Source organism: Myodes glareolus, chromosome 24 (assembly GCF_982192425.1).
Source record: "Myodes glareolus chromosome 24, mMyoGla1.1, whole genome shotgun sequence".
In the NCBI taxonomy this organism is placed as follows: Eukaryota; Metazoa; Chordata; class Mammalia; order Rodentia; family Cricetidae; genus Myodes; species Myodes glareolus.
In genome coordinates, this window is record NC_142049.1 from 12,766,546 (window position 1) to 12,791,750 (window position 25,205).

The 25,205-nt window shown below is 48.4% G+C and overlaps 1 protein-coding gene across 10 annotated transcripts in view; it reads left to right on the plus strand.

Annotated features, from left to right (window-relative positions):
• Arnt2 (aryl hydrocarbon receptor nuclear translocator 2) overlaps positions 1–25,205 on the plus strand; it is a 160,129-nt gene that overhangs the window by 55,530 nt on the left and 79,394 nt on the right. For 8 of the 10 annotated variants that reach the window (XM_087901528.1, XM_087901520.1, XM_087901527.1 and 5 more), the window contains 3 exons: positions 1,316–1,363; positions 7,948–8,161; positions 11,317–11,530. In XM_087901528.1, coding sequence (XP_087757654.1) covers positions 1,316–1,363; positions 7,948–8,161; positions 11,317–11,530 — 476 coding nt within the window. The remainder of the gene's footprint in view (positions 1–1,315; positions 1,364–7,947; positions 8,162–11,316; positions 11,531–25,205) is intronic. The other 2 variants (XM_087901529.1, XM_087901521.1) reach the window with 1 other exon arrangement.

Below are 25,205 nucleotides of genomic sequence, written 5' to 3' on the forward strand. Positions count from 1 at the left end.
TACCTTTCTCTTTTCATTTTGCCATAATCTGACCGTAGTTCCTAGGTCCCCCAAGTGGTTACAAAGTCTAAAAGTCACCATACATCTCACTGGGGCCCATCTTAGGGTATGTGTTCAAGGATGGTTCTTCATGTGTAACATGACTGCTTTCTGGTAACCTAGGTGCCCCGTGCCTTCCCTGAGTCACCTATTACAGACTAGGGAATGAGGGTCACCTCCCTGTGAGGGGCAGTTCTGACATCTATAGCTGCGGTCTTCAGGCACACCCTCCACTCTTTATTGTTTGAGCAGAATCTCACTGTGTCTCCCAGCACACTCCATTCTCATAATAAGCTGCTAAAACATGGAATTCCTCAGACGTAGCTGCCAGGCAACTACACTCCCTTCTGCTTGGGTCATGAGGGCATGCCTCACCAAATCCTTCAGACAGACTGAGAACAAGCAGGACACTTCAGGACCCGAGATGCCATCTCAAGACCACACTTACTGTAGGTGTCTCATTTTCTTCCTCAAAAACTCTGAGTACTCTGATCATAGTTAAGTTCCCTCTCTGCCCTAATGTCTTCCAGCCTCGTATTTGCTGACATGAGAGGAATATGGGGTTTTGAGAAGGAACATTTGGCATGTTAGTTAAGCACGAATTCAACCCCACCTTGTCTGATGTTTACAAAGGGAGACCCAGTAAAGAAGAGGTCTGAAGAATAATTCAGCGAGTAGACAGGGCTTGCTTGAGTGATTTTGATATCAAATGGCCATTTCCTTCTCAACAGTCTCCTATTTGGTTCAGGGTGTGACAGAATGATTGTCTGGAATGACTTTTGCCCTGAGGTTCATGGAGACTCACCAAGTCACAGGCAGTATTCCTAGACAAGGTCACTGTATTTCTTTATCACTCTTCGGACTTCCTGGATTCCCAGTCCCTTGAGCAATATACCATGCATTTTAGAAATGAAGTGTTTATATGGAATACATGATGTGGAGGGGGCCATATGCCCCAAAGATGTTGGGAGACAAGAAACATTGATGTTTTCCCCCAACATGGACTGGGCTATCCTTTGATGATCTTAGAAGCGTTCTAGGGGGACAAGGCGACATGAGTATTTCCCACTTCTGACCAGAAAACTAACCACGTGCATGTTGTGATTTGTGATTTTTTTCTCCTTCCTGAGACTGCAGGGTTACCGTCTTAGCAGTACCAAATGTCGGAGGCATTGCACAGCAATGTGATGGGGTGAAGGTCCCCCTGCTCCCACAGCTCATGACACTAATTACAGTCTCCTAAAACCATTGCTCACTTGTGACTTTGACCTTTCAGAATGGACTTCGATGATGAAGATGGTGAAGGTCCCAGTAAATTTTCGAGGTGAGTTTACTTTGCCTTTCTTAAGCCAGTAGCCGTCAGTCACGTGACTGGCATGCATAGGCACTTAGTGCCTCTTGTCATTGTGCAAGCCATTGTACTTTGACCATCTTGTGTGTGTCTCGCTTAGTGCCAGCATTTGGCCTAGTGGCAGGCAGTTATTAGTAATCCTGATATGTCCCAAGCCTGGCCTGGTGTTCTGTGCTTGAAATCTCAGCACATGGGAGTATGGGGCAGGCGGATAGCAAATTCAAGGCAAACCTGAGCTGTCTAGCAAGACCCTGTCTTCCAAAGTCATCGCAAAAGAAGAGGGGAGTAAGGACCTAGAGTTCTTAATCCTGTTTGCTTTGACAATTAACGGTGGTCATTAACTTTAATGGGCTGCCCGAAACAAACAAGTGAGAAAACACAGGGCTCAAGTTTAGAGAAAATTGTCAACCTGGATCATTTTTTTTCTAAGTAAGGAAAATTAGGAGAAATACAAGGACCATGTGTAACCTGTCTGGGGTTGGCTTCAAGATCCTCACACTCAAGCGACAGAGTGTGTGGCAGCGTCTTCAGCTGCTCTGTGGGGCTGGCCAGCGTCTAGCCCACCTTCAGGGAAAGCTCCCAGGTCACCTGTACTGGGGATGCAAGGGAGAATCATGACTTCTGAGTCTTTTGATCGGTTTCGTTTGAGGCACTGTTGGAAGGAACACGCTGAAGGAAGAGGTCATTCTCCCTTTCTTATACTTCCCATCTGTGCCATCTTCTTCTGGCAGGGCTCGCCTTGCTGCCCCCATGACTCCGACCTCCTCCAAGGTCACTGCTGATCATAGAAAATGCATGACAGGTGCCCGTCTATTGTATTCATACTCTATTTTCAGACTGACGGCCTTGGTTGTTTGAAGCGGTTTTGAGGCGTGTAATGTGCACACAGCCCACTGGGCTGGCTGTCTACTTTTCTCCATGGGGGTCGTTTGAGTTTTTTTTTCTTAATTCATAACCAAAATGATAGCTGTGGACTAAGCAGTGTTCTCTACCAATGCAGGAGGGACCCCATGCCTCATTCCTGTTCAGGGATTCCCAGAATCTTCAAGTCTACAGTAAATATCTCCTCACCCGCCCCCATAAATTTTATCCTTGAGATCAGGGTCATCCATCCATTCCTCAGCTTCCTCTTCAACTGAAGCATGAGAGATGAGAACGTTTATTTTTTTTTTAACCCATTAATGACCTTGAAGTTTCCTATCAAAACAACATGGGAGCTTCACCAACAAAATTAGATTATCTCTTCCTGTGTTGCTGGACCCACTTTAGATGTCCTGGTATCTAAAGCTCTGTCTTCATAGCAAGGAGTGATGTGTTCCTGGAACGGAGCAAACCTCAGAAATGCCCCCTTCTCCTCTCTGCCAAAGCTTGCCCTGGCCACACACAACCTTTCTGTAGACAGAAACAATGCCGCTGAGTCCTCGATGTCAAAGTTCCCCCTCAAGACTGCATACCATAGCCAGTGAACCTCAGGAAATAATGCCTCTGGGTCTCAGGACAAAAAGAGGAAGAGAAACATGGAGTGACATTTGCTCGGCGTGGCGTATCAGTGTCAATGATGAAAAAACAGCAGAGGGACACGGAGCTCACTGGGCCCGAGTGTGAGGCAGTGGCCACCCCATGCTGTGTAACGCTCTGAACCTGCCAGTGAGTCACTTGTTACCCAGTCAAGTTCAGCCCTTGGCTTCTCTCAACCACATCCTTTCCTCTGGGCCTTAAAAACAAGAGAGAGATGGAATGTACTTCCAACATGTGCTGTTACTTACGGGGCTGGGTTCATGGGACCCCAGAGGCCACTGACTTAGACAACAGGGCATTTGGAATAATCCATGGCTGATGGACCTGGGGGTACATCTGAGTCGCTCGGAGTTGAGGAGACAAGCAAGTCCACTCCCTACCTTCCACTTAACCATCCAGGAGGGAAGGTGGATGTCTGCTGCCAGCCTTGGGAAGGTGCACTCTAAGACCTCTCTCCCATGCTTGCAATCGACCCCCAACTGTCCCAGCAAGCAAGGCCCTGGAAAGTGTGGAGACTATGATGCAAGCCCAGTTCCCATCCTTATTAGTTGATTCATCATCTGGGCAGAGGCAGCACCATAATCTCTGTCCCCTGATGGGAGTCTAGTGAGAATTCCCTGTTTTTCTCAAGGAATGGAAGTATGGGGCTTGGCTTCCCTCCCTAACATCGCCTAAGGAAGCAGCCTCTACTTACCAGCACTGGGCTTGACTCCTGTTCCCTCTTCATTTCCATTATCAACTCAACAGGGATGAACTCTCTGCCTCTAGAAGACTCTGATCACACCCCAGAGAAAAACATCAACCTCCCTAAAGGACACCAGGGACCTGGTGTCCTTCATCCCTCAAAGGGTCAGCATCCTGCACTACAAGTGATGCCCCCAGCCTTCTCACAACACTGGGCAACACACAATGGCATCCTTCTTGAATGTCCCAGGTTGTTCCTGTGCTGCGGCTGGCATCAGCTGCCACCAGCAGCAAGTGGCATCTCAAGTATTATTTCAGCATGTGGACAGCTGACATTCCCAAACTATCATCAGAAGTCAAGGTTACACACCACAGTCTCCCCGTGTGCCTTATACTTGCAGGGCCCACTTATACTTCCCTGGACCCCTTCCTCCGTGCCAGGTGAGGCAATGAGAGGCACTCAGTCTTAGCCTGTAACTACATGGCTCCTCTCAATCCTGCCGTCAGTGTCTTGGGTTCTGAGGTTGGGTTCCTGCTTCGGTTTAGGGAGCCCTCTTTGTTACATACTGTCACACCATCCCATATGACCTTTTACCTCTAGGTCACAAAAGAACAACGCAGAGCTTATATCGGCCTCTCTTGGTGGTCAGTGGGAGACTTTATCAAGTGCCTCCCCTTCTGGATGTTCATCAAGATGGGTGGTGGATGTCCCACTGCTCTGAGTGAACTCGAGAGGCCCCTTGGCAACCGAGCTGGAGAAGAAACCCAAGTTACCACACGGCTGGCAGCACCTCTGTCTTTGTCCCTGATTTCCTCGCTTGTCCGCTAAGGCAAAGGCCTAGGTCATCTTGGTCCAGCAGAGGTGTCCCCTCCTCCTGCTCTGTCCTCGTGACAGAGCCCTTGACCCTTCTCCTACATACATAGAGACAGATTTCCTTACTGCTGCTGCCTGGCCCCCGTCAATTATGGATGCTCATAGATACCACAGTCCAGGCCTAACAGATGGATCCCATCTTCTCCTTCCCTCGGGGATAAGATAAACTTGGGTCAGTAGACAGGGCCTTGGCACGTGTCATTCTCTTCCCACGAGGTGGCATTCTCTCACCTCTGTATCCTTGAGGGCTTCAAAATAAAATCATATGCATCAGTGCGTACCACTTGTTTCTCAGATCTTGTTGCTGGGCAACCGGCAGTTCTCAGTTCATTTTGGCGTCCTGCTAGTAGCTCAGGCTTATTTCATAAAACCTAAGGTTATTGTATCATTCCCTGCACTGGTCAGTGAATGGAATTTTCAGCTTTTAGATCTTACCTTGTTTATCTTTTACCTCAGCCCAAAAATTGAATTTATCTATGGATCGATCAGGGAACCTCACAAAGACCACTCCCAATGTTTATAGAGAAAATTAGTCCACGGTAATAAGGTCCCATTGGTTGCCACAGACACTATCTGAAAGCTTTGGACTTAACTCTAGGTTTGGGAGTCACCACTGAAGGACATTAAGCGTCAGACTTACATTTAGAGGATTGTCAGTCTGGCGACAATCCAAGGTCTGAGATGGTGGGAAAGGAAAAGTGGGAGGAGGCTTTGCCACATGGGGCGGGTGGTGTCAGCCACAGTGGGCAGTGATCATGGGCATGGGGAGGGGAGGGGAAGTCAAGAGGTTTTTGCAGGAGTTTTGGCACAGGTGGACATTCGTGGTGAAGGAGCCCTCGCTCAGCATGGCCCCGAGATAAGCCAGAGTGGGCGTAGTGTTCCTATGATTCAGAGAGGTGCTGAGTGACAGTATGTGTTGGAATGGGGAAGGGGATTCAGGGAGAAGTGGATGGGGCTGACGGGATATCCCAAGGGTCAGACTAAGAGACTCCAGCTCGATTTGACTCCAGAGGGGGCAGGCAGATTCCCTTTGGATGTTGCGCTGCACGGAGAAGAAAGCCTGTCTCACTGGACCCCCACAGAAAGATGCAGGCAGGCACTATGGAGGGAGGGAGCTCTGGGTCCTGCTTGAGTCATCTTCTCCCATAAGTGCCCGAGCTTCCTGTCTGGCCTCCTCTTTCTCCTCTCCGAGTACCACCTTCCCTGGGTGTCCCCGGAAGAGTGAGCTGGCAAGGTAGGAGTATGCACCTCCCCTGCCTTGGGTCTCGTAAACAAATGTCCAGCTGAAGAGTGTGTCTGCACCACGTGACCTGCTCCGTGGCTGTGGAATGAGTAGAGGGTCTCTAGTCTCTCTACGGCAAGATTCTGGCCTGTGCTCAAGAGCTAGAAATCCTCTGACCAAATTCCTGCTTATAACCCTTCCTCTGGTTTGTAGGTACCCCACCTAACCTCTTATCTGGTTGACCCTTTCTCCCCTACTTAGCAAACTCTGCCCATTTCTGCCTGACATGAAGGGTTAAGCTGTGCTCGCACACATTGGTACTTCGCTGGCCGGTTTACATCTTTCCAGTTAGTACCTGGGAGGTGGGGTTGGCCCCAGGAATCTGCTGACTGGTCTTAACCTGTCTTCCAACCCTCTCCTTCAAGGCTCATCCACCTGTGAACCTCTCTAAAACATCAGGGTCCCTTGGCCTGGCTTCCGTTAGATTTCTCACTGTGTTCTGGCCTGCTTCACCAGCCTCCAAGTTCCTCAACTTCCCCTCTCACCAGGTCTGCCCTTCCTACAGGAATGTCTCCTCCTCTCTTGATGCATCCTCCCGATCCTAAGTCTTCCTTTGACCCTCCAGATGGCCCCTATCTCCAGAGCACTCTTCCTTTTCCTATTGCCACACATCATCCCAAACCTCTTCTAGCCCCACCCCTCCCACCTATGTCTTTTTCTCTTCTGCTGTGCACAGTGCGCCTTCCCACTTAATGCCCTGACTGCTTGAAGACCACATTGAGCTTCCCTGTTTTCTCTGCTATCCTCTCCCCACTGGGGCCTGGCTCAGGACTCCTTGCACGGAAGATCTGCTCCAGAAGGCTCACAGCAGGCCACCATGGGGACCGCTGCTGGGTACATGCAGCATGCAGATCTCAGCATACACACCATCAGACCGTCGGGCCTGATTGTCATGCCGTTCCGCTTCCTGGAAGGATGGGGTGTGAAGCTGGTGCATACATGCAGTGTGTGGAGCAGCCTTGCCTGGGGATCTTCCTCTCTTACTGTTAACGCCACTTTTCCTTCCCAGAGAAGCCACCAAGTCCTGTGTCCTGCAGCAGCACACATGGGGCGTATTTTTAGACACTATTTCAATCCCAGGGAACAGCTTTTTCTTAAGTTGAATGGGGCTGGCTGTTACTCTCTTTTGCGTCTAAAGGTAATAAATAATTCGGAGACCAAAATAGTCTCCCAGCCCTTCTGCTAGACTTTCATTGTAAGCATCCCTGAGACTGTTAGGTAATCCCTCACAGTTGGTTTTTTTAATTGGGTATTGGTTAATAAGGGGTCACACCTGTTCTGTTACTATGCCGCGCTGCTGGGGGAAACACACTGGGTGCAGAACAAAGACGCGTTCACAACTTTATTGGAAGTGAATCTACATCATCAACAGTCCCCTTAGTGATAAACAGAGTGTGGTTAGGCTTGTGACAGGGTTAGGTACTGCAAAGCCTATTGTCAGCTGAGGGTTTTGTTAAGGAGAAAGGCATGCGATACAGCCCCTGCTGCACATCTCGGCCTGGCGTGGGCTGCCTTTGGCCAGATTAGAATAGTCACAGCAGCCTTGGCTGCCTAAGCATCCAGCACATCCCTACATCACAGGGGGATGCTGAGGTGCCGTGCACTATTGAGTGCTGTATAGAAAGGGAAAGCAACATGGCCGTGTGGGTATTTGTCATGGTCGTGTGCTTTATGTCTTTTGAGGCACAGTGCTTATGGAATGGGCTATCACCATCAAAAAATTGAAGGGACATAATTTGGAGGCTATCTTATAGTGCTTCATACTATGAAGTATATCAATCACATGTGTAAGCAGTCAGGAGCTCCCTCCATAGGTGCAAGCCCAGACCTTCATTTTAAAGATCATCCAGAAAGATGCTCACAGAAAGCCTGCTAGGATGCTTTGGTCTTCCATGGTTCTTGGTCTTGATTTTGGATGTCTAGGAAAAATCCATAGATATGTGGGCAATTTAGGAAGTGCCATTACATATTTAGAGAAGGAGGCCACAGAGGTCCACGCTCCCCACACATAGACAGGAGCTTACAGATGTGTCAGGGCTCGGCTTCAACCCACAAGGACCAAAGCACTTAGCCCTTATGAGCTAGGCCTAGGAATGTAGCCATCTGATGTCAGCAGTGTGTTATTTTACCCCAAAGTCCACTGACCCCGGTCTGATCCTTCTCTTTTTCCCTCCCCCTGACCTCTTGCTTTCTGGGAAGAGAGAACCACAGTGAGATTGAGCGGCGCAGGCGGAACAAGATGACTCAGTATATCACGGAGCTCTCCGACATGGTTCCCACCTGCAGTGCCCTGGCTCGGAAGCCAGACAAGCTCACCATTCTGCGCATGGCCGTTTCACACATGAAGTCCATGAGGGGCACCGGGAACAAATCCACTGACGGCGCGTACAAGCCTTCCTTCCTCACTGAGCAGGTGCCCCAGCGTTACCTTTCCGGTGTTGTGGCCAGTCAAAGTCGGGGAGAACCTTAGGGTCACCAGCCTGAGATAAATTCTATGGGAACGTGGAGTTCAGGATTGGGGGAAGGGTGAAAGCCAGAATGTGTGCTTCCCATTCTTCAGCTAGAAGCGCTCTTCAACTTCAAGGGTGCCAGATCTCTCTGTTTTCTGTTTTTATCTCCCATACGCCTCGGTGAGGGGAGGTGACAAGACGGTGTGGTGAGGATACTGACACAGGGGAGTGGTACTGACGTCATAATTCCTGCATGTAAGGGTAACGAGAGCACAGTCGCGCCATGAAAGCCATCGTGATGGTGACTACAGGGCCATCACAGCCAGCACGGCAGGCATTCGTGGTCCCGGTCCAAGTCCCATCTTTCTGTGCTGCCCATTTAGTTTAGCCAGCAAGCCACGGTTCTTCATCGCCGTTTGAGAGGTGAAGAAGTCAAAGCTGGAATTTCCCAGGATCAGTTGCTTAGAGAAGGACCTGAAGACCTGCTACTCTACTGGGGTTCCCTTACGCCATGTTTTTTCTACTCTGCTGACTGGGGGGAAGAGATGCATGAAATAGCAAGACAGCATTAGTGAATGGATTTGCATGAGCCAGGTGGCTTGTGCTCCAAGTCCCTGTCCTTCACGTGGTGGTCACAGCGAGCGTCAGCGAGTGCCTTTGCTGACTTGTCTAGCCATACATGAAGCTTTGACTTTCTAAGTTCCCATACTTTCCTGAGGTAAATGAGCCAGTGGATTCTGTAGAAAGAGGTGAGATTACACGGTTGTCGGGAGTGTTCATTTGGAAGTGCCAAGTGTTCCATGGGTGGCATCTTGAGTAATGGACTGTTTAATACGGCAGAAAGTGAGGCTCAAAGGAAACCGAGTGGAAGCAACTGGGCTGCACCGGGGACTGTCCTCAGGACGAAGGCTGTGAAGGAACCACAGAATGGGCACAAAGAAGTTAGCAGGGCACAAAGAACCACAGAATGGGCACAAAGAAGTTTTTAAGGGGTGCACAGTGTGTACAGAGGGAGGAGTGAGAAGGCGTGAGGGGCCATTAGCTGGGTGGCACAGGGCATCTGTCCACATTATGGCCACAGATTTAGAGGAACGAGGACGATAAACCGATGCCATTGTCCTCTGTTCGGTGCAGGTGTTTTGGTGGCAGATACTTCACCTGACCCCTTTGAAATCCTCCCAGGGTTCCCCCTTGATGCCTCGCGTTGAGGGTTTCAGGAAGAAGGTAGTGGCCATATTTGGTCTTAGAGGTGTGGAGCATGGTGGCCCAGGTACAGGCTTCCACCCTCATTCCCGTCTCTGTAAAGGTGAAAACCGTGCTAGCCCCCAGCTCTGTGGATGTGGTGGGGAAGGCATCCCCGTGTAGACTGCTTAGCATGGGGACGTTGCTCTAACGAATGATGAACGGAGAGACATGACTTGCTGGAAATTCATTGAAGAACCACCAGCACTAGGGTCAGTCCAGAGAGTTTCTCCAAATTTGTTTAATCCTCACAAAAAGGACTCTACGCAGCTACAGGGGACGGCAGAGGGAAGGCAACCACACATTCATGTGCCCTCTCCGTGCCACTCTCTTGGCCACACATCCATTTACAGAGCCCTGTAAACACTTACTAAGCCCTGCACACCAGAAGCTCGTTAAACCTCCAAAAATTTCACTGAAAGTAAACTTGATGAACTATCAGAAGCCCGAGCCAATAAGTATCACGCCAGAGTTGTAAAGCGAAGTGGAAGGGCATGGATGGAATCCTTCTTACTCCCAAACCCATACTGTCTGACTGGAGGAAGAAGGAAAGGCCACGTGTGAGTCATGAGATGCTGATCCTCAGGGGAGAGGATGGGAAGAGATGGGTAGGGGTGGCTCCATCCCATCAGACCTTTGCTGTCCTTGCAAACAAGGTTAAAACATGCATGTGTAAACAAAGCCACGCAACTTCATCCGGTGACATAGAATTCTCTCCCTCCCCAGACATCTTATCCCAGTTTTTTTTTAAAGGATCTCCCTGTTGGGAAGATCTTCCTGACATGGTGAATGAGAATGCTGATGTTTTTAGAACTGCAGAGGCATCTAAGAGACACAGGAAGCAGACGTGCACACGGGAAATTGGCAGAGTGAGCGTTAGGTTGGAAAATGCTTGCAACTGTCAGCATCCACCTTGGCATCCCAGGCTGAGTGCATTTGAATCGATCCCGAGCCAATGACTGCAAACAAGCCACAAAGTTCCTAGACTGTGCCTCCAGAAGTTAAGGTCTTCTAGGGACTTGGGCTCTTGGATCTTCTTGGGCCACTAGGAGGTCACTCTGACTAGATGTTTCAGATTCTATCCTTGGCTTCCTCTCAACTGACCCTGATATCAGGTGGTAACCATTCCTCATGGGGTTGTATTTAAAAATTTGAGTCTGGGGTGGGGAATGCTGCCTTACTGCTGATCCCCCAAAGGATGATTTTGTTCGTTGGGGCCTGGATGGTGTGTGAGAAGGTCGAGTGGTTAGCTCCACACTTCATACAGGCCAGGAATCCAGGTTCTTTATTTAGCTTGTTGTGACAGGCTATGGATAGTTACGGCCGAGCTGCCTTGAGGCGTGGTTGTCTCAGTTTAGCAAAGTTGATTTTATCTCATTTGTGGCCCGCTACGGGTGACAGCAGGGCTTTGGGAACAAGAGGAACAAGAGTGTAGTGTCCCCACACAGTGGAAAGACTTGTGGTCTGTTTCTTTCTCTCTTTTCCCCATCTCATTCTCCTTCCTTCCTGCCATCTTCTGTGCCGTACACTGGGTGCTGGGCCCTCTGGCAGTGTCACGGCTGGCTGCAGTTTCAGTACATGAGCAAAGTACCTCAGGGAACCGGCAGCTCAGCCCCTCCTGATCATCATTACCTGGTCTCTCATCTCTCCATGCTAGAGATCTCCCCCCAGTCACTCTAAGAGTGTTTTAGGGACGGTGCAAGTTTGGGGTCTTTCTCTAGAAAATAAGCTAGCCAGGTGAAATGACGTTTATTGTTACAACCGCGCACACACCAGAATGAATAGCTGCACAAAGGAAGCTGAGGTTGCTAGTTAAGAGAAGGCAATTGACCCGGATCTGTCAGCACACTTGCTGACCGTGACCTTTGCTCCCCAGGAACTGAAGCATCTCATTCTTGAAGCCGCTGATGGATTTCTGTTTGTGGTGGCAGCTGAGACAGGAAGAGTAATCTACGTGTCTGATTCCGTCACGCCTGTTCTGAACCAACCACAGTCAGAGTGGTTTGGGAGCACCCTCTATGAACAGGTACACCCTGATGATGTGGAGAAGCTGAGAGAGCAGCTGTGCACTTCAGAAAACTCCATGACAGGTAAGAGTAACTATTGCATGTGGGTGGCCATTTGACCTTGAAAATTGTTTACCCCATAAACACATTAGAAAGCTGGAAGTCACAAAATATCCTAAAGGCGAGGTGATATATTTTATTAAGTTTGTGTAAGGGCTTCCTTCAAATTTTTAGAGTCTTTTTTTGGTTTTTGAAATTTTTCTTGTAATTAGTGCATGCGGCCAGTAGGAGGTGTTCTTGCTACATTGGTGAGACCCCATAGGCTCTCAAAGTATCAGTATGATACCCATCACTTACAACCTAGGCCTTAGCCACCTGAAATACAGTTCTTTATTGAAACATCTGAGTCAGTCAGTCTGCCATAAAATAATGGACACATTCTTCAAAATCACCTCTGTATACAAACACATGCAATCGGATGTGTAGAATTCACCGGGGGGGGGGGGGGGAGTGGATTGGAAGTAAAACACTCCATAGCGGATAAAAGTAAAAGTGGGACCCTACTGAAAATGCCAGCATGGCATTGTATTTGGTGACAAATGGAAGATCACAAATATTATTAAGCATGGTTCTTGGCCTGGAAAATGATTTTTTTTGGTCAGGGAAACAAGTCTCAGAAGGTTTTATCGCTTGTGTGTTCTCATGGAATGCTGCAGTGACAGTCATGTGAAATCAGAGGAGGGTTTTACCACCAAACGCTGAGAACTCAGGGCGAGCTGACGTTACTGGTAGATGTCTAGAGTGTGTGAGTGATATGGCTCTCTGTGTGACTTACTTCAGCCAGGTGCGGTTTTCTGTATTCATCTACTATTTCTCATGGACAAGCAAACACAAAACTCACATTTTCTTTTCTCAGATATGATTTGCCAAACATCAGTCAAATTGGAGCAAATATATACCTGATAACAAATAGATTTGTTCTATCAAAATATTAGCCTTCTTCTCTATAGCATGCATCTGTGCTGGATTCCTCCCTGACTTCACTTTTTCACTGTTGGGGTTCTCACGTTTGTGTCTAGGGCAGTGCTAAATTTGATGATGTCACAGCCTAGTGAGTAAGTGAGCCGCTGTTAGTTCACTGTGGTCAGCTTAGGTCCCTGTGACATTCGTCACAGCCTGGGCAACTCACACTGCAGGAACTGACTTTCTCTCACGGTGTGGAGACTGGAATTTCAACCTCCTAGTCCACTTCTCATCTGCAACAAAACACTGTGAGCCAATAGCTTTAAATTTGTACATGGAGCTGGAGAGATGGCTCAGTGGCAAAGATCTCTTGCTGCTGCTCCAGAGGACCTGAGTTCAGTTCCCAGCATTCACACGGGGTAGCTTGCAACTGTCTGTAACCCAAAAACCCAGGGGATCCAGGACTGTTTTCTGGCCTTTGCAGACAACTGATCTCACATTGACATATCCACACACATAAAAATGAAAGGTATGTCTGTCTCTCTCTCTCTCTCTCTCTCTGAGAGTGTGTGTGTGTGTGTGTGTGTGTGTGTGTGTATACCCACACACTAAATCTCTATCAATACATAGTCTCACAGTTTTAGAGATAAGGAAGTCCAAAACTAAGCTGCAAGTAAATGTGTCTGGTGATGGCCACTTTCTGGGACCTTCTAGCTGGGCCCTCACAGGCTAGGAAGGATGGCACAGTCACAAGGTTTGTCCTCATGACCTTGAGGATTAGGATATCAACCAGGGAAGTTGCAGTCAAGCATTTCATTCATTTTATCCAGGATCATAGTATCAGCAGGGCTGTGTGTCCCTTGAGAGCTCTCACTAGTTTCCAGGTGCTTCCCCTTTGAATCTTCCATGACCTTTCTCCTGTGTGCATTCCGGATATTTCCCCTGCTCTTGAAGGACACCAGTCATATTAGCTATCTTTACCTTAATTACCTCTTTAAAGGCCCTACTCCAAAAACAGTCATATTGTGAGGTTCTGGGAGTTAAGTCCTCAACCTACAAATTTTTGAGGGAGGCTCCCAATTCCGCCCATAATCCTTAGAGTCAAATCCAGTCTGGTGGTATCCAAATGGTATCCAAACTGGCAGGAGTTGAACTGTTTCTGAGGAACAGTGGTCATTTTCTCAGTGTTGGCGATTGGTGGGGAGTGATTTCGCATGGGGACAGTTTGTGTCTTAGCCATCTCTGAATGCCTGTAAAAGAACCAGGCAAGCTGAGCTTTAGAAAGACACGATTGCTCCCTTGCTGGGCTGGTCTTACTACACAGAATATGAAGTTCAACACTTGGGAACTGTGAGGTCAGCCAGGAAGTGTTGGTTTTAAACTTGAAATCACCTCCTCTGGAAAGAGCTGGTCTCCGTTTCCCTGTCCCCGACTTTCTGTATTTGGCCACAGGATGTGGCTTCTTCAGACCGTTTAGGAGACCTAGCTGGGGCAGATGACAGGGGAAGTGGTGGCCAAGAGCAGGGCAGGTTCCGTTCAAGGGTGTTGCTAACTGGCTCATCAGAGGCTCGTGGACATGTGTGTGTGAAGTCTTCATGCATCTGGCTGAGTAAACATGGCCTTGGAGATAGTGTGAACAATAGTCACACAGCAACCAGAAATGGTACAGTGTAGGTAGTCCCTCAAGATGCCAGAGAACTCCCAGTGAGCTGTGGACAGTCGGAACCCTGAGCTCTTTCTGGCCAGGTACTTCTTAGAAAAAAGATGGAGTTGGAGATGTGGGTCCTGATCCTCGGGGTGTAAGAGACACAGAATTTTTTTTCTTAGAGACACACAGTGAAATGGATTCTTCCAGGATGCACACAAGACTGTTGATCTCAGGGAGATAGCTTAACAGGGCTCCGTGCAGCATGCTCACAGGTGTGGGTTTCACTGGTGCCCAGGACAGGCTAGAAGTTGATTATTGAACATCCAAAGTGTGTATTTAATATAAATTTTTCGTTAAAAAAAGCATAAGGGGCATTGATGCTTTTGATTATTGGACAGGGGTCTCAAATCCTTCTGTCCCTGATTCTCTATGGTTTGAAGTCAGAAATACGCAGGGCCAGGGAGTTAGGTAAGGGCTGCTGGGATAGAGACGGCCTACCTGGACTACTGTGCTAAGAGGAGGTCTCCCTCCTCTGACCCCCCCCCCCTCTGCTAGAAGGTAAATGTCCCATTCATTGGGACTGTAGCACTATCTATACTGAAGGTAGGCAGGGGGAGAAGATGCTGTGTGTGTGCACAGTGCAAGAAGGGACAAAGAGGGGAAGCCAGAGCGGGGTGTACAGCCTGCCCTGTTGGCCCAGGGACCTAGGCAGCGACACTTGCACAGAGGCGTGGGATCAAGAAGGGACAGTGGGGCTCTTTGTTGAGCTGAATCTTTCCATAGCTGGCCAGGTGTGACTAGGGTGGTAAGAAGATCCTGGGAAGCAACAGTAGTAGTGTGGCCACTGCAGCGATCTGATCTTTCCATGAATGAGTGCCGGACTCTAATACTACCGAGAGACAACAATGGCGCCCTCAGAAACAGCAATGTCGGACATAGACATAGCCACGGAGAGGGAGTTGGGAGACTTATTTTCGTTCTGGTCAGTCTTTTCTTAGTGATTCTGGAAGTTCCTTTCTTCTTTGATCTTCGTTCCTCTGATCCCCCAGCACAGGAGACTCTAAGGCTCATTCCCGCTGTGATTTTATTCTCTGAGCTAAGGTTTCCAAGTAGGATCTAATCCACTGGTTAGAAAATGGTAGGAGGAGAGGGACTAAAACAGGCCAGGGCTGTGCTGAAGTACTGTCACCACCGCTCCAAGGCAGCAAGTGGCCTTGTGATGTCTTGAGGCACAGAGGCAGAGATAGCCTCCTCTGTGTCACTTCAGTCCTGAGCATAGAGATTGTTGCCAGTATCTCTGCAGCACCAGCAATCAGAGCAGTCCAGGGCCAGGCATGTGTAGCATTGAAGGCTCAGGGGTGCATGGGAAGTGGGTAGTGTCAGAGTTGTGGGATTAGAGCAGACAGTCTGGGTGTCTCATCTCCTTGCCCGCAGAAGTCCTCATCTCCAGCAGTGGTTACCAGTCAGCTCTGTGAACATCAGGTTTCGAACCATCTAGAAATGAGAATCTCAGCTCAGCCTGGACCCACTAAATCAGAAACTGGGATGAAGCAGTCTGTCTGTCTAGCCATGTCCCCAGTCCTTGAGATGCACACTGAACTTCAAGATGTACCAACTTAGTGACTCCATCTTGGAACTTTTCAAAGTCCTCTGATTGGGTCCTTCCTTTATTCTGGCCCTTGTTAAGCTTTTTGACCTGTTTAAGTTCCACCTTGGAAGGGTAGGAGATAGAAGATTGTCAAGTTTCTTATTAATTATGGATCTCTGTTCATGTTTATCCATACTGGTTCAGGTCAATCTTGATGAGAGAGTGTTCTGTGGTCTATCAGCATTCTGAATCTTCTGAGAGCTGCTTGAAACATGAACTCCTCAAAGGCCTGCGTTTTCATAAGACTCTCGCACAGCAAAAGGGGGGAGGGCGTATTCTGGCTCATGGTTTTGGGGGTCCAGCCCATAGTTTCAGGGGGTTTAGCCTGTGATTGCCTGGATCCATTGCTTTGAGACTAAGGCAGATTGCCACCTTGGAGTGGCCAGGAAGCAGAAAGAGAAAGAGGTAGAGATGGGGAAGGACAGGCAGCAGCCAGGGACAAGGTATATTTTTCCACAGCGTTCTTGCAATGATACACTCCCCAGCTAGTCTCTACCTTCCATAGTTCTACACTCCCCTGAGTATCTACTCAGATTTTTGAGGCAGTGATAGATTAATCCATGAAGGATCTTCACTGATGAAGGCAGATTCCCCACAAACCCACTCACTCTGTAGTTCTCTAGTTTGAACACTACTTACACTAAACTGACATCAGTACCATTCAGAAGGAAACAATGGTTTAGTGAAGAGCCGTGAAAGTGTACTTGTCGTAGCTAGGGTCAGGAGCAGCCTTTGTATGCATACTTGGGATGAGGTAATGGTCCGCCCTGGCAACTTGTACAAGTCCTCTTGTTAGCCCAGCTCTTCGAGGATGCGGCCAGGACTTCGGGGGGTGTAGTTCTCACCATCAGCAACCTGCCTCACTGTGAGACAGAAGAGGAGGGAACTTCGGGGATACTCACACTGCCACCCTGGGTGTACAAGCCAGATGCTCTCCAAAGAGCAGCCTGAGACAGGGTGGTCATGGGATGAGTGGGCCTGGGAAAATAGTGGCCGTTGTTCCCGTTCCGTCTCAGCCCACCCAAGGCAGCTGGTCTCCCTTGGTCGCACTTCACAAGGGAGGGCAAAGACAGATTATGTGGAACTGAGCCATGCACTTGGGTCCTGTAGGGGAAGAATGTGAGGCAGATAATTGGTCCCACAGGAGTTCTATGAACTATGCAGTCTACCCTATGGTATCAGTTCAGGAAGAAGATGGTGTATTTCCAACTGTCAGTCACAAAGGTAACTTCATGAAAACCATATTTTCAAATACATCGTTTATTTTCTTTGGAATGCCCCAGCTTAGTCTTTGGACTAATGCCAAAACCTGAAACCCTAAGCACACTCAGCAGGCCATTTCTTGCCATATTAGGTAACACAGAAGGGAAAAAAAAATTCTGGATTTTTTTATCTCCACTATTAACACTGTTATTGAGTTTCTGTTGTTTGAAGGGGAAACGTAACATCTTAATGGTTAGAAAAGCGTGCGCATTTGAGTGAAACCGTTGGAAATGGCCCAGCTGTGTAGTAAACACGTTAGCAGCAGAGAAAGTGCTCGGAGTTGGGCTGTCAGAGGTGCCCAGTGAGCACTCATAAGCGCAGAGCTGAGCACACACAGCGAGGTGCTCTGCCTCTTCACGCAGACACTCCCGCTGGAAACCACAGTCCTTCCCATCCCAGATGTTTCTCTGGAGCGGGTTCAGTTCTTTCCCGTTGTTAAATATTTACACAACCTGCCATGTTTGGCTTCGTGAATACATCGCATGCTGAAGCCCCCGGAACTGTGTGTGTTTTTCGCTCCTATTTTATTTTGAAAGCTATTTCATGAATCCAGACAGAGCTCCAGCCTGAGCCGCCGGGGTTCATTATCAGGGTGGTGTCACCACAAATGAAGAAGCCGGAGCCGTGTTTCTGCACACGCTGAAACTGTTTTCCTAGCACGCCGCCAAAAGTCCCACGAGATGATCCAGTGGGACTCAGGCACAGGACCAAAGAGGAGATGAAGAGGGGTCGTTGGGACGTGGAGAGACAGTTAGGGGAGGTGGAGGGTCCTGCCCTTGGGTAGCTGGCCCTGGTGACATTTGCAGCCCGTGAATCTTTACCTTGAGAACTAACTCAGATAGACGCACTTTCGCATCTGTAGGTACAGATAAACACTGTATCCCCTAAGGACCAATCCAGAGCATTCCAAGAGCTAATCTGTGGGACAGCCGGAATGGTTATGTTTGGAAACTGGTATTTCATTCATTTCTTAATAATTGAGAATGGCACTGAACCACTAGCAGAGATGGGTGGCCTTCCAAATGTCCCTGCTTACCCTGCTTAATTTCTTTTCTTGTCCCCTGAAAGTGTCTTGTCAGCACAGGCCTGGAAGGAGTACAGGGAGAAAAGCCAGACTTCTCATCCTCTCTTAGTTCCGTTCATTCAGTCTTCCATCAAGTACCAACTTTATCAAGATACTATGCTAAGTGTTGGGGATATGGTAATGAATTAAACCAAAGTAGCCAGGCTCTTGTGGACTTTACAGCTTAGGGGACAACAGGCACCAGAGAAAGATCATGCTTAGTTCATGTAACATGGTGGGGCATAGGATAAAATCCTAAAGGGCAAGGAAAGCCAGTGATGCGGCATTGGATCTGCCTAGTCAGGTTGGAGAAGGCTGTGGGGTGAGCCCGTGCGCTTGGTAAGAGCTGGCAAGCGTGAACCAGATAAGGTTGTCAGTGGAGCAGGGGTGGTTCTTTTTCCCAGAGTCTTCAACCAAAGGGACCCTGTGTCCCTGTTATATGTGAGAAGCTCACTGTGTCCACAGCGTGGGCATGGGAAAACAGACTGGCTGTGTGTGGGAGGCAGAGTTTATCTCAGGAGGATACAGAGGTTTTATATCTTGGGAGGATGTGGGGGATGGCTCAGGAGAGGGAAAGGAGTCAGCTCACGCAGGTGTGGAAGCCGTCTAGGTAAGAGATGATGCAGGCTGGGGCTAGGTGGTGATGTTTTCCATTGGCTGCTATAATGAGTAGCCATAATCTGGGACAGCTGAAACAACAGATGTTTTCTTATAGCTCTAGAGACTAGAATTCTGGAACCCTAGTGTGAAACTGAACTGGTTCCTTCTGTGGGCTCGGGGTGAAAATCTGTTCTAAGCCTCCCTTCCTGCCTCTCCTTGTAGAATCCTCTTGTTCCATGCCTCCCTCATTACTTGGTGTCTCGGTGTCTAAATTCACCTCTTATAGGACACCAGTTATATCGGACTAACACCCACTTTCATCCAGTGTGACCTCATTATATCTAAAAAGACCTTATTTTCAAAGAAGGCCCACAGATTCTGTAAGGATATACATTTGGGGAGTACAACATTAAATCAAAGTCCAGGGGACAAAGTGGAGGTAGAAGGAAGTGGTTATATCCAAGAGAATTATAGGCATACAAACGAATCAGAGAGAGGCTGGTGAATCTGAGTTCAAGGCCAGTCTGCTCTACAGAGCAAATTCCAGGACAGCTAGGACTATACAGAGAGATCCTAGCTTGAAAAACAAAAACAGCAAACAAAAACAATCAGAGGAGTAGACACAATGGCTCTAGTTCTTTCTGTAACCAAATAGGATGGCCCTTGTCAACTTTGAGTTGTCCTCTGTGCTCACGGATAAATTGTTTCTACCAGAAGGAAGTTTGGCCATAGACGGAGTTGGAAACCCCCATGAATGTCCCTGAGCTCTTGTTGAATCCAGTCATAAAACTTACCCTTCCTGTGGTGAGTTTGAGGTTAATGATGGTCCCCTAGACTCAACCTAGCGTCTTCGCCTGCTTCAACTGCTGCTATGTGACCTGCTCAGAAGTAAGCATATTCTGGGCTGTAAGTGTTGTAACTATGACCCACCCTGCCTTGTGAGTCAATAGTATCAAAATTCTAAGATTGGGTCTTGCGGTCATAGAGGTGGCATGTGACCCCTGCTTGCCTCAACATCTTGCCATTGCGCCCATTCAGCTGGGCACGTGGTGTAGATTGAGCCATGCTCCCCGATCCCTCTGCTGTTTCTCACTTGATTCCCCCCCCCCTTCATTGCTTTCCAGCCAGACCACTTAACTGCAGTGAGTTGAAGTCTTTGCTAGGTGAGAGGAAGAGGAGTATATTTCTACCTACCCTACTCAGATCTGCTAGGGCTGGAATCCAGGCCCTGTCAGAGCCAAGCAGCCAGTCCATCTTGTCATGATCTTGCTCATGTTTCATATCTGCCTGAATTCTGAGTTTCTGTCTCTCTTCGTTTGCCTTCCTTTGTTCTGACTCAATTCACTACCTGATGTGTGAGTCTTAGCCAGCTTTCCCCCGAACCCCACCTTGGATCAGACCTGCCCCCATTGCTCGGTCTGCATTGGCAGAAGCACATCCAGACACGTGCATGCCTGGTGCCTATGGGGACAGAAGAGGGACTTAGGTCCCCTGAAGCTGCACTTATAGACTGATGTGAGCCTCCATTTGAGTGCTGGGATCTGAGCCCAGGTCCTCTGCAAGAGCAGTAAGTGTTCTTAACCACTTAGCCTCCTCTCCAAGTTCCAAAATCTGAATTTTTAAAAATCTGTGGCTCCAACACGATCCAGAGGTTAAGCACTGCCACATCCTAAAACGATGTCTGGGAACAACAGCAACGAAAAAAATTAAAGGAAAGAGACCACAAAAGTAAAGTACAGTCTAATCTGCCCTGTGCCTAGGAGGGAAAACTTAAGATGAAAAGGCTGCTTTTGATTTTAGTCCACCCCACCGACAGGCAGAATGATAAAGATGCATATCATGACAGAGACCGCTCAGCATCGCACTTTAAACACTCTGCCCATCTCCATTTCTTAACCAAATATCTTTCATCTCAGCCTTGATACTGAACCAGGGAGTCCACAGTCCACCCCCACATCCCGACCCCTCCAAAAAAAAAAAAAAAAAAGGAAACTATGACAAAAATAGTCCTGGAATAGTATTGTTTTTTAGGAAGATATAATTATTTTGAGTTGTTTGGAACGTTTTGAGACACACTGAATCATTGCTTCCTGGTGCTGTGATTTAGATCTTGGTAAAAACCTCACGTGATGGTCAGACTTTGCAAAGCCTTCGGTTAAAAATAGCTTGATTGCAAAACCCCCACATGCTTGAGAAAATTAAAATAGTTCCCTCCAGCTTCACCACAGAATGACACACATCTACATCTCCCCCAAGAGGTGGCATGACCCAAGGCAAACAGTTGAGTGGAAATTCACGCATAAGTTCGGTCCTTCCTCTTCGCTGCCTTTTCAGTGGATGCTAATTGAAGAAAGCATCTGCATCCAGTTTTCCCTTTATTTTTGTAAATTCTTTGCTTCCACCCGGACAAAAAGCCTCCTCTGCCAGTTGCGTGCTTAGGCATTGGTCCAATGGAAAGATACATGGATGGCTTGCAATTTTCCCCTTCGAGTGATGACATAAATTACTCCCCAGTGAGCTATTTACAATGTCGTTCTTTAACCTTGACCTAGTGCACGTGTTCTGCGGCCTGAGAACCACGAGCGCTCTACCTAGTGAGGTGGTGGGGGCCGACCCAGCCTGTCGTTCATATCTCTGCCTCTGTGACTTGCTTGCCATAGGGCCACGTGTCTGTGAATGTAGGTAGCAGTAAAGTCGGTGGCCTCGGGAGAGAGCCGTTTCTACTTGGAACAGTATGCTTGTACTCAGCAGGCTGAGTACTGAGGTCCATGACTCTGTCCCTCTCTCTCCACTCTCTCAAGTGGCACAGCTTGTATTATTGATTGGGAGAGCTGTAGAGGCTTGCAGGCCGTCAGTGGGGTAATGGCAGGGGCCACAGAGACAAACTGTGTTCTAGAAATCTGGGTTTCACACCCCTGCCTCCTGGGTGACCTTGGCCAAGGTTAGGATTCTCCTCGAGCCTCTATTTTCTCCTCAGTGTATTGTGAGGATGGTGCTCAGGCCGTTCCTGCCATTCCTCAGCTACCACCTTGCCCCCCCCCCTATTTTTGGTACCTGGTACCTTTATAATTTGGGGTGGAATTCCCTAGAAACACAAACACAGTCATGCGAACACTAAATATTGAGGGAGAAAGGGAAAGGTCTTCAGGAGAGGTCTGCTCTGTAGAAATGGGGCTCAGGAGTACACATTGCACATAATTGTCCCATCTGTACTAGGCTTTTTCTTTTGGGCCACCAACCAGCTCCCAAAAATGACATGGAGACTTCTTATTAGTTATGAATGCTCAGCCAGGATTAGCCCCATTTCTGGCTAGCTCTTTTTATTTAAGTTAGTTAACCTGTTTCTCTTTAATCTACTTTTGCCTCGGGGCTTTTTACTTTTCTTTCTTTCTGTATATCTTACTTTCACTGCTTCTTGTGTCTGGCTGCTGGGTGGCTGTTTGGCTTCTTATCCCATGTGCGTCCCCCTCTCTTTCCTCCCTCTCCTCTTATTCCTCTCCTCTTGTTCTCCTCGCAGGCCCAGATTTTTCCTCCTGTTTATTCTCTTTGCCCACCAGCCCCACCCATCCCTTTCTCTGCCTAGCTATTGTCTAGTCAACTCTTTATTAGACCAATCAGGTGCCATGGGCAGGCAAGGTGTAACAGATGCAACACATCTTTGCAGAATTAAACAAAGGCAGCAGAAACAAATGCATCACACCTTTGCACAGTTAAAATAATCCGCAGCATGAACAAATGTAGCACATCTTTGCCTAGTTAAAATAATATTCCACGACCCTCTGGAGCAAGGAAGTAGTCTTTGATCCACTCTATCCTAAGCAGCCACAGACCACAAGCTTTGAGAGGGGAAACTTCAAGCCAAGTGGTTTCTAGGACGGAAGATGCAGGGGGAGCCCGTAACAAGTGGAGAAAGGACTCTCTCCTGTCCTTCTGGGACAAGAGGCCCAGGGGAGCCTCTGTGAGCCATCTGTGGAGTTCTTCAAAGTAAGGACGCCCCAAGGCAAAGGTGGTGAGCCCCAAGGTTATTGGACCACTAGAGCAGCTGAGGTTTGCTCAGGATAGTCTGACAGAGCGAGTGTCAGGTGTGCTAAGTCTGGAAGTAAAGTCATGGGGGCTCTTAGTCCCCAATCTCTGGGGGACTCTCAACATTTTGGCTTATGACTGAGTCTAGTCCCTGAGACTTAGTTCCTGCTTTTCGTGAGTAAGGAAGACCTCTTTATGTTAGGCCACTATGTCTTTCCTTCCACAAATTAATACATGTCTCTGACGGAAATGGAGGATGCCGCCAGACATGAAATAGACATGGTCATCATCCACAACAGAACCCACAGTGTGGCCAGGACATAGACAGGTGGCTCCTTGGGAAACCAGATTGGAAAGGCTCTGTGTCCTCAGAGGAAAGTGGGGGAAAGACAGGAACGGGGCCCCAGCTCCTGTGTTGGAGTCTGCAGATGGGAGATGACTCAGAAAGAACTGAGACTGTTGGTCTGGAGATTCACAATTCACAGGCTCAGGCTGCGGGGTTAGCGAGTCTGAGGAGGGAAGGCTGCCGTGGGTGGGATGCGGTTAAAGGCCAACTACTGCTGGCCCCAGAGAACCATTTTGCATTTAAGATTTACTCACAGCCCCTGGAAGGATGCTAGCAGAGTCTGAATTTTTATCGATAGCGGCTGTTCCGGGTGCTAGGTTGGAAATGTGGTTTTGAAATCTAAGAATAAGAACTAATATTTATGTACTATTAGGGGCGCTTTGCAAGGTGACCCCATGAATACTTTTCCTTAAATCCTCCAGGCAGGCTTTAATTAGGGTGTTTTTGGCATGTGCTGTTCAGTTGCAGCCCCTGGCTGAGGCCCATCCTCCCTCCCTGGACCACCTTTGTACATCAGTTGCAGCCCCATTGCTGAGGCCCATCCTCCCTCCCTGGACCACCTTTGTACATCAGTTGCAGCCCCATTGCTGAGGCCCATCCTCCCTCCCTGGACCACCTTTGTACATCAGTTGCAGCCCCATTGCTGAGGCCCATCCTCCCTCCCTGGACCACCTTTGTACATCAGTTGCAGCCCCATTGCTGAGGCCCATCCTCCCTCCCTGGACCACCTTTGTACATCAGTTGCAGCCCCATTGCTGAGGCCCATCCTCCCTCCCTGGACCACCTTTGTACATCAGTTGCAGCCCCATTGCTGAGGCCCATCCTCCCTCCCTGGACCACCTTTGTACATCAGTTGCAGCCCCATTGCTGAAGCCCATCCTCCCTCCTGGACCACCTTTGCACATATCAGTTGCAGCCCCATTGCTGAAGCCCATCCTCCCTCCCTGGACCACCTTTGCACATCAGTTGCATAAGTGCGTCATATCTCTCAGACCTTCTGCCTTCTGTTTATCCTTGATGACTGAAGTTGGAAAATTAGGTCTTTGGCTTCTTCCAAGTCTTTCCCTGTCCCTTATGCCTCACGGATACTTGAGAGGTGTTGTTTGGTGGAGTTTGATGGCCTCAGAAGGAGAGTGGTTCCACTTCCTGACACACGTGCCCCCCCCATCATTTCCTTTCTCTCCTATACTGAATCTTCCCTCTTCCCCTTTGCATTCAACCTAAGTTTCTAATATTTAGCAAGATTAACATTTTTTAAATCTGGGAGCAGCCATCGAGGGGCTTCAACACCAGGCAGATGTATACTTTGCTGCTGGTCATTTGCAGGAACACTCCCCTCTCACTGAAGCCCTGCCCTTGGAAACAACCTAAAAGAACCTCTTTCCTTTTCACCGTGGCAGGTCAGCTGGCCCCTCTGCCTTAAGCCCTGGACCCCTAGAGGCCTCTGCTTCCTGACTCCCGTCCTCCATCTCCTGCTTGGAAAGTGGACCCTTCTGTTAGAGTCCTTTGCTTCCTTCCTTGCAGGCGATTCCTTCATACAGTTGCTTGGGGTCCTCCGAAGTCAGTTAGGGATCGCAATGGGGATGTGCTCAGATGCCCTACAGAGAGGTCTGTGGTCGTGTGTAGCCTACACACATCCTCCTATGGACTTGACATCACCTCTAGATGGCTTATTAAATCCAATACAGTGTAAATGCTGTATGAGTTCAGATTATAAATGTCCCTCAAATGATCTTGATCACATCTTGAAGATTACACTGTTGCTCTGTGGGAAACTGGTAGAACCTTTAAGAGCTGGGGCCTAGTGGGAAGTCTTCAGATCATTAAGGACATATGAATGAAGAGGATAGGGGAAAGCAGGCCCTCTCTTTCTCCTGTTAGCCACCAAGTGAGCGTGTTTCTTCCACATGCACTCCTGTGATGATGGGCTATATCACCACAGGACCAAACGCAGTGTGATGGGAAAAGAAGCTCCAAAACGATGACCTTGAATAACCTCATCTTCTTTTAAGTTGATTAACTCCGGCATGTTTGCTACAGTGACAGGCAGCTGACCCAGTGTGTGAACACTTGTCCATCCCAGTTCAACACTATTTTTGTTGTTATTGTTGGGTTCTGGTTTTTGTTTTTTTGCTTAAATTCTTCAGTGTCTGTCTGATCTAATTGCCTCTCACTGTTCTTCCTGAGTCTAGAATTTCCTGGGAC